General features: G+C 46.7%; 1 protein-coding gene across 1 annotated transcript; it reads right to left on the reverse strand.

The window, feature by feature from the left end:
- Positions 1–884: 884 nt before the first annotated feature.
- On the reverse strand, positions 885–4,027 carry LOC119394820 (keratin-associated protein 19-2). The gene is made up of 3 exons (XM_037662128.2): positions 3,820–4,027; positions 1,597–2,053; positions 885–1,170 (listed from the first exon to the last, which is right to left on the reverse strand). Exons 1-2 carry the CDS (start codon positions 3,829–3,831, stop codon positions 1,607–1,609), a joined length of 459 nt encoding a protein of 152 aa, XP_037518056.1. The 5' UTR covers positions 3,832–4,027; the 3' UTR covers positions 885–1,170; positions 1,597–1,606.
- Between the last annotated feature and the right edge of the window lie 4,543 nt (positions 4,028–8,570).

An 8,570-nucleotide genomic window follows, 5' to 3' on the forward strand; every position in this document is an offset into this window, starting at 1 on the left:
CATAACTGATACCAAATCGGAGGTAAGCGCAACTAGCAGATGACCAGAATGACGTCATGGTTCACGACAACGTTTGCAGTGGCGTTAGTTGTTCTGCATTCCGTATATGCGCCATGCGTTTACAAGCAAAGCCCACACACCCACGGAACGAAGTCGATTGATGATTGATTTTACGACGCTCCCTCATTCTGAACGTCTCGGAAAAGCATGACAGCAGCGCTTTTCCTCGTTTTGGTTTCGCCGATGAAATTGGCCGGTTTCATTTTTCCGCAATAATTACCAAAGGCCGCTTTTTCGAAATCTCTAGGCGGCAGTGGGCTCTTCGCAGGAAGGACTTCAATTCTCTCATTTGGCCCGACCGCCTCTCTTCAATAATTGAAAACTAATTAATTTAACTTCGATGCTTGCTGCCGCAATTGATGTATATGGTCCTCTTAAGATGTCTGCCGCTGCAGAAAAATCCTGAAGGCAGCGAGCGAATGTTGCATATTCTTTATTATTTAGGATCTTCGGACACAGTTCTTGAAGCACCCTGTATACTTCTGCGGCTCTATAGGCAGCGTTAAATAACGTGGTTTTGGGACATTAAACCCCAACAATTATTACTAGGCAGCGTTAAACGCACCGCGACACAAGGGACAATGACAGGTGCAATACCTCAACAGTTACTGATTCGTGCCTTGCAACTATCAAGATCACAATGTTTGCTGCATTACCTATACCATCAGAACTATTAGTTTTACTGCCTTCGTGTACGATGCTACACAGAAATAAAGAACGAAGCTAATATTGTAACCACTGTGACACTTTTCATGATATCTAGAAAATCTTCAAAGTAACCGAACTTGGTTTTTCAAGAAAATGCACTCGGGGAACTCCAGCACTTGTGGAAAATAAATAGTCTTTTTTTATTCAATTGATTCATGACATCTCTGTTCATTGGGACAAGAAAGAGTGTTCTTACTGAAGGCCTCGGAAGATGCCTTCTAATGCCCATCGATGCTTTTTTTTCAATTGAGATGTATACTATTATACGTGCTGTTCTATGATCTACCAAGCTGAATGGTTCCTATTTCCTTCTTTGCCGATCAAGGCGATTCCGTTGCATATTAGGCGATGCATAGACAGGCGAGAGTGAAGTGATGAAAGCAGAAAGCGTTCGTGTAAATTCTGAAAAGAAACAACAGATAAATTACGGTTAGGAATGAACAAATAGAAGTGCTGACAAAAGAAGCTCTGTTAATGTAATAACAGTTGCATTATTATATACAAATGAATTTGTACTTCGAGTGAAACATAATTTGTAACTGCAATACCACCTAGCATGCCACAGATACATTGCACAGAACGTTTCTGCAAAAGTATAATAATTATTGCCGCGTTCTTCGCGTGCAAATTGTCATGCTTACGAGAGATTATGAAGTAAGCATTAAGTGTAGCATGGCAGCAGTTTACATGATATCATTGCTCAGGTTAGATAGTACCAGCGAAGTAGACAGAGACCAAAGACGGTGACAGCAACTGTAGTATGCTAGGGCATATTGATGACCAAATACGCGTCGTTGAAAGAACGAGACCGTAACGGTCGTTCGCAACCTTTGGGTTACTAGCCAAGGTAGCCGCCCTGGTACCCCACGCCGTAGCGGTTGCCGCCTGCGCCGTAAGCTTGGTTGTTGTAAGCGTTTCCGGAGCTGCCCTGTCCGTAGCGGCGGTTGGCGCCGGCGTTCTGGGCAAGGCCGAAGGTCTCGCGATCTCCGTAGGTCTGCACATTGCCGTAGTCGCGGCGGTTGGTGCCTCCGTAGTTGTAGCCAAAGCCACCGTTTCCGTAAGCGTTTCCGTAGCCTCCGAGGCCAAAGCTTCCACCGCGGTTGAAGCCAGAACCGTAGGCTCCCACGCCGTAGCCCGGGTAGAAGCCTGTGCGTCCCTCAACCGCCTTGTCGCCTTCCGGAGCGGGCTTGGCCTCCTCAGCGGGAGCCTCAGCTGCTGGCGCCACTTCTTCAGCTGGGGCAGCCAGGGCGAGACCCAGGAGGGCCAACAAGACAGCGTAGGGCAGCTACAGAACAACAACAGAAGAGCAGTGTTAATCGAAGAAAGATGCTTTAAATTTACTTACATGGTTTGCATGGACTTTCAAGTTGAAGTTTAATACCAGGGACTCTATATCTCTAGTACATATTTCGATCATTGTTACATATCAGTAGCTATGGCGTAGGGTACTAAGCTCGAGGTCCTATGTACGATTCCAAGACTTCGAGCTTAGCAGTTAAAGTGAACCATCATTAAAGACGCCCAGGTGGCCAAATCTAATGCGAAAGTCTCCTCCACAGCATACCTTATAATTAAATGGCGATTTTATCACGTAAAACGCCGAATTCAATTTAATGTAAATACCAGCCATGACAATGGTAAAAGAACTTGGTTATGACTGCACTGAAAATTGGCAGCTTTGAAGAAGAACGGCTATTTCGGCTAGTAATTGGTTAAAATGCATATTGAAAGGGTTTGCAGCGCAAGCAAGGTAGTGCTGAAGGAAAGGTTTTAAAGCGAGGAACGGAAAGCGTGTCGTCCCTCTTTGCTTTCCGTTCCTCGCTTTTAAACCTTTCCTTCAGAACTACCGTGCTTGCGCTGCAAACCCTTTCAATGTGCAGCTTTGAGGTCTGCCGTATTGAGATACGCTAATGCATTTTGCTATAAGTCGGCACAACTTCAGGCTTTGAAATGAGCACTGAAGGCTATAAATAAATCCAGCAATGAGCATGAATGTAGGTCTTCCATGGCTTACTTCGCAGCACGTGGTCACCTGCCAGCCTCTGCCGCAAGCGAAGACGCAATAAAAAGACCTTGTACCGAAGTAAAGCGGCCAGTCAGAGAAGAGTCATTGACATCACGATAAAAAAGACATTGAGTACAGTTATGGAATTCAGGTGAAGGCTTTGGTCAAGAGGACAGGTCGTGCGGTTTTGACAAAAGCCGACGATGTTTACGCGAACTATATTTCTGCGTAGTATATACAGTGATATATAGTTCCAAAATCAACTTAAACCTGCAGCATGGCATGCAAGACATGAAGTGACTTACACAAATTGGCATTCATGTTGCATTAAGATTTGCATTCGCCTAAATTTTACTTACGGCTACGTTTCGTAAGCGCTGTTTTTCTCACACGTTTTAAAAATACATCACTGTAGTCAAGAATCTAGATCATCGCCATAACAGCTCGACGACGACTGGTTCTATATCGCTGAATTACTAATGTGACATTTAAAGTCGTCATTATAAAACCGTTCGTTCTAATCTTGAGTTACAACGGTAAAATCGCGTATCTTTCGAATTTGAAAAGCAAACAAGATCCCTCAAACAAATTCGCACGTTAATATGTATTAACGCCGCTCAAATGAGCCCATCCAAACGTGTGTGATCTACATTCAGGCTATCAATGAACCAAGATTAGTTTATCTGCCACGAACTGTTCAACCACACGAACCACTACGTAAATTATTGGCGGAAATAAACACCCCGAAACATCGCATACGAGATGCGATCTTCGCTCCCAGTGACAAATGGGTACCATTAGCCAACGTCACGGGACCGTAGTGAAGTACAAACATCCAAACAAGCCCGTATTGACAGCGACCACATTCCCTTTCCTGCTTTGCGCATCTGTCTTTGCCCTTACCCCCGTCGGCGACAATCGGAGCCCAGGCGACACACGTGAGCTCGTATTATCGGTCGCATGCTAAACAGTGTGTCAACCTCGACTCGTTTTCCCACAAGCATCAATCGAGCACTCGGGAGGACGAAGCCACATTCACTGCTTACCAGGCGGCTCATGTCGGCGGTGGTGTCAGCTGTCTGGAGAGCTCAGCAGCGGATTGTAGCCGGGCAGAGTTGGAAAGCCGCTTTTTATAACGAGGCCCGTGGAGCGGGCGGTCGGCCCGTGGGGGCCAGCGACACGCTTGCAGCGGGCCGTGTTTCCCAGGCCGGAGAGCGAACCACGCACACGGCGACTCAAAGTGCCCGCGTCCGGTGCAACAACCCTCTCGGAAGCGAAATCACCCGGGAAGGAGGCGAGAAGGAGGGTTGTGCGTTGAGCGAGGGCTGCGGAGAGTGCACGAAAGGTACACTGGGCTTGCTCAAATGTCGGGAGGTTGTGGGAGGGGGAGATGCTGCTGCTGGTCGGCCGACCATGCGTGCAGCCGGAGGCTACGGAGTCGTCAGCCGATTTCGCGGAACACTAGCCCCCTGGCTTGCACCAGGTATCCCGCAGTGTGAAAGCGGACGACCCGTGTGCAGTCACTGAGTATGTAAGAGAGTGAGCGGAAACAGGCGCTGAGAAGATTAAAAAAACAAACGACAAAAACGGGCAACCTTCGTGCGGTTAAGATGGCGCCAGTTGATATAGGGGTGCCCCCACGTGTCGCACCTGACTCAGACTACTCCGGGAGAGAAGGCGATGGAGGACGAAAGAAATAAACAAACAGTACTGGACCATGCAGACGAGAAGCGAGCACGTGCATGAACTAAATACAACCGAACCGGCAGTTACAAAACCGAAATGCCGAGATAGCTTACGTACCAAATGGAGGGGGAAGGAAAGAGAAGTGGACAGGTGACCTTCGAAGTGCTTCTTGCCCATCTTTATTTTTCGGCTGGCCGAATTCTCGCGTGCGGGCCACCGCTCAGCGGGATGCTGCGCCTGCAGTGATGCTCGCTCATTTAGCCGTGTGGGTTCTCCTAAGTGGCCGTGCGACTCCAGCGTGGCACTGTTCTCGTTCTCCCTGCGCGGTGCCGGGTGGAGCTATGGGCACAGCAGCTAATAGCTGAGATCGCGGCACGCGCAATTCGCTCGTAGAGCCTCTGTTGCACTGACCGTTTTCAAGGTGAACAGTACAGGCTTCGATGGCCGAGCGGTAACGCCGAAAAATAGGCAGCTGGGCAGGGTCAGGACAAACAAGCCACTTAAAGATAGTATTTCACGACCGGAGGCCGTCCATTCGCGTGCATGGTAAAAGAACCAATTGGAGGATCAGCAATCAGGGAGTCAAGCATCTAGCCGGGTGACGCAGGTATAGTATACTCACTACCACAAGCTAAAACCCTGCAAGCAAAGATTGGGAATGCAGTGAGAGCCAGATTTAGTCAATAGTATATTTTATTTGTGTACAGTTAGAGATAACCTTTATTACAAATGTCTAGTTTCATTTCATAACGAAATAAATTGTTAAAATTTAGTGACGGGTACATTCTCCTTATAGTTGTTGCGCTTCAAGGGCTAACTTGGTGATGTCAGCACCTTCTGCCGTCATCTGGAAGGATATGTCTCAGGAAGCGACCAAGACGGAAGCAGGCGGTGCATTTCAGAAGCGGAAGGGTGTGCTTTTCTTGGCAGATGAAATCGCTTTCTTAAGAACAAAAGGGAGTGAAGCGCAACCATGTGGCAGCTAAGGCGTACATACGCCTCGAGTTTTATCAATATCGCAAACAGTTTTCTATAATACGGATAAGACTGCAACAATGTCTGCTTTCTGTCACCTATTTCGGCATTAACTGGCTGTTTGTTCTGTAACGCTTTACCAGATATATTGAGCAGTGCTCTTTTGATAGACAAAGCTCGTCTATAGAAAGCTCACCCATCCTTGAAATGATGAAACATGTTGGGATTTTGAAAGCCACATACTGAAAGCTGTTTGTAGCATTTTTTTTCTCCCCCCAACCCGCTTCCTTACAATTCATCAGCCACTAAGAAGCCAAGAGGAAGATTTCGAGCCAGACACTCGTCGGGCTACAAATAAAAAAAGAAATGACTACGAACATATTCTACATGAAGTACAACGCAGTAGTCAGAAAGATTGGACATTCACCGGAAAAATTAGCGTTACCATGACTCGTAAGGTACAAACGTGGCACCTGAATAGTAGTTGCTCCAAGTGCCATCCTGAGAGCGAAGATTTGTTGCTACGCTGCTGATATCCGAAGTACAAGTTCTGCACATGTGATCTCGCTTCGGTAGTAAAAGTACCACTCTAGAGCATCATATTTGCTTGAACGTGCAGCGCGGCACAGACGAGGAACAAACAGTTGTACGACACGAGCGTCGTCTCGTCCCTCGTCTGTGCCGCACCGCGCGTTCAACTAAATATGTTAACGAGCTAACTTGCCCATCTTTCCGTGTTAATCTAGAGCATCAGCAACAGCAGTGACTAACTTTGTCATCGTTCGATCTAGATGACAACCCGCCACGGCAGCCCAGTAGCTACGGTGTTGCCATGCTGAGCTGGAGGTCGCGCGCTGGGCACAGGCCACAGCGGCCTCTTTCGACATGGAGGCGAAACTCAAAAACAAAACAAAACAACAAAGCACGAGAACAAAGGGGGAAAAACGATCGTGTGCATGGATTGAGGTTTCTTGATGGAATCTAAGATGGTCAAAATCAATCCGAAGTTCCAGAAATAATTTACAATAGGTATACCTGGTATACATATGAAATCAAGCTTTCACGCGATCTGAAATATAAAATTTTGTAATGAAAAGAGACCCCATCCCCCGTTCCGCTTTTTAAGCATGTACACGCATCCTGTAAGTATCAACAAAGGAAACCTACGAAATGCAGCAAGAAACCTGGTGTCACTAGTTTGCTTCTTCTTACCAGGTTGGACCGACACCCACGTGTATTGAATGTTTATTTATTGCAAACATCGTACGGCAGGCCTCTTGCAATAAATGTTGCTCTTTCTTGAGTAAAGAGTGTGTTTTCCTCGTTCAAGGTGGTCTGACGCCAGGGCAATACGTGCAAGGACTTTCCTTTGCAAATATAACTGAGCACTTTAAATGGTCCACTGATGCAATATTAAGTATATGCCGCGCTCACCGCAACAAAATGAATAATTTATTCACTGACAGACCATACTAAGGTGTTCTGTAAGCTATGATTATTTCTTTCGTAACATGGCAAGATTAGCTTGAAATTTAGTTTTTCCTAAAATGCATGTATGATTGCTGCGCGGTTCGCTTTAGGGCCCCGCTAGATATTAAAGATAACTTTTTTTTGTGCTAACCTGATATAATCGAGTCATGTCACCCTAACAACGTAGCATCAATGCATCCTGTTTCTTGCTTCAAATCAGCAAAAACAGCAATATTATTAAGGGGAAAATATCCTCTAGAGTATAACACAATCATTTACCGTGTTGTCATAATGATGCCATAATCTAGTGTATAAAACAACTTATAGTGAGGTGGGAGTTTCTTTTTTGTTTTATTCACAATTACCAATGGGTATGATAGTAGTATATATACAGAGAAAGATGAAATGAAGGCTTCGGCGGACACCAGTCTGGTCGGGAAGAATCACTGAATAAAAATAAAAAGGCGAGGACGCCGACCACAAAAGGATGAACGATATATTGACGTTTCGGCACCCAGAACGGGAGCCTTTTTCACAATAAAAAAATTAAAAAAAATTATTTTGAACAAGGATCCCGTTGTGGGTGCCAAACGTCAAAGTATTGTTTATTCTTTCGTGGTCGGCGTCCTCGCCTTCTTATTTTTATTCAGAGACAGAGAGAAATAGATGAAAAGGAAATGCAGGGAGCCTAGGCGTGCGCACAGGGGTGCAGGGGGGCGGCCGTTGGGGGGGGGGGGGAAGAATGTTTTTCCTTTGTTCCTTTTCTCTTTGATGTGGATTGAATTCCCGTCAAGGAGATGATCGACGTCGATGAAGCAGGAGGCAGGTTGGAGGTAATAAAAACTTGAAGGTATATTGCAGCGAAATATTTACAGTCATATGTACATCTTGCCGAAGCACACTGATGATAACATAGACATCAACAGCGTCTTACTCTTCTACTTAACTTTTCTTAAGTTAGAGCCTAGAACACTTTTACTACATACGAAGAACAGAGTCTCACTGTTCGACCACCAAGTGGTTACGGCCCAGACAAAAGTTGCATCGTACGGAGTCTTACTGATCGATCAGTTAAGTGATTACAGCCTAGACTGAAGGGAAACGAATTCCGTCCAGTCTTAAGTACCTTGCGGTAAACAAAGAAAAGGGGAGGTGGCCACTGGTGGTCTGCCTCCAATCCGTTTATCCTCATGTTAAGCCACTCCCTACTGGGTTGTCCCTAATCTCGACAGCAGTGTCTTTACAGTGCAGACAGGCGTTTTGGCACTCTTTCCCATCATGGCTCTCCCTCTCCTTATCCCACGCTCTCAGGGATTCTCACGGTCGAAATACCTGTAGCAGCCCTGCGGCATTCGCGCCATCACCCACGCGCATCGAGTCGAGCCCCCGGTGACGGTCTTAAAGACGGTTCCGGGGAACAATTTGCGTGTCTTCGCCTTTCCCGCATTCGGATCGTGCATTGTTGTGACTCAACCCTGCTTTACCGTCGGCGCGCCGAAAGCGCATGCCGGTCATTGTTGTGGACAAGCATACTGTCGCCTTGGGCGACGGCATAGAGCAGGAGACGTTTGCCCTCCTCATTTTCCCACACATTCGGGCTGCCGACCTCTGAGAACGGTCGCTTGACCGCAACACCTGCTGGCCATCGGGGTAGACAAGCTGCTCA

Source organism: Rhipicephalus sanguineus, chromosome 1 (assembly GCF_013339695.2).
Source record: "Rhipicephalus sanguineus isolate Rsan-2018 chromosome 1, BIME_Rsan_1.4, whole genome shotgun sequence".
Lineage (NCBI taxonomy): Eukaryota > Metazoa > Arthropoda > Arachnida > Ixodida > Ixodidae > Rhipicephalus > Rhipicephalus sanguineus.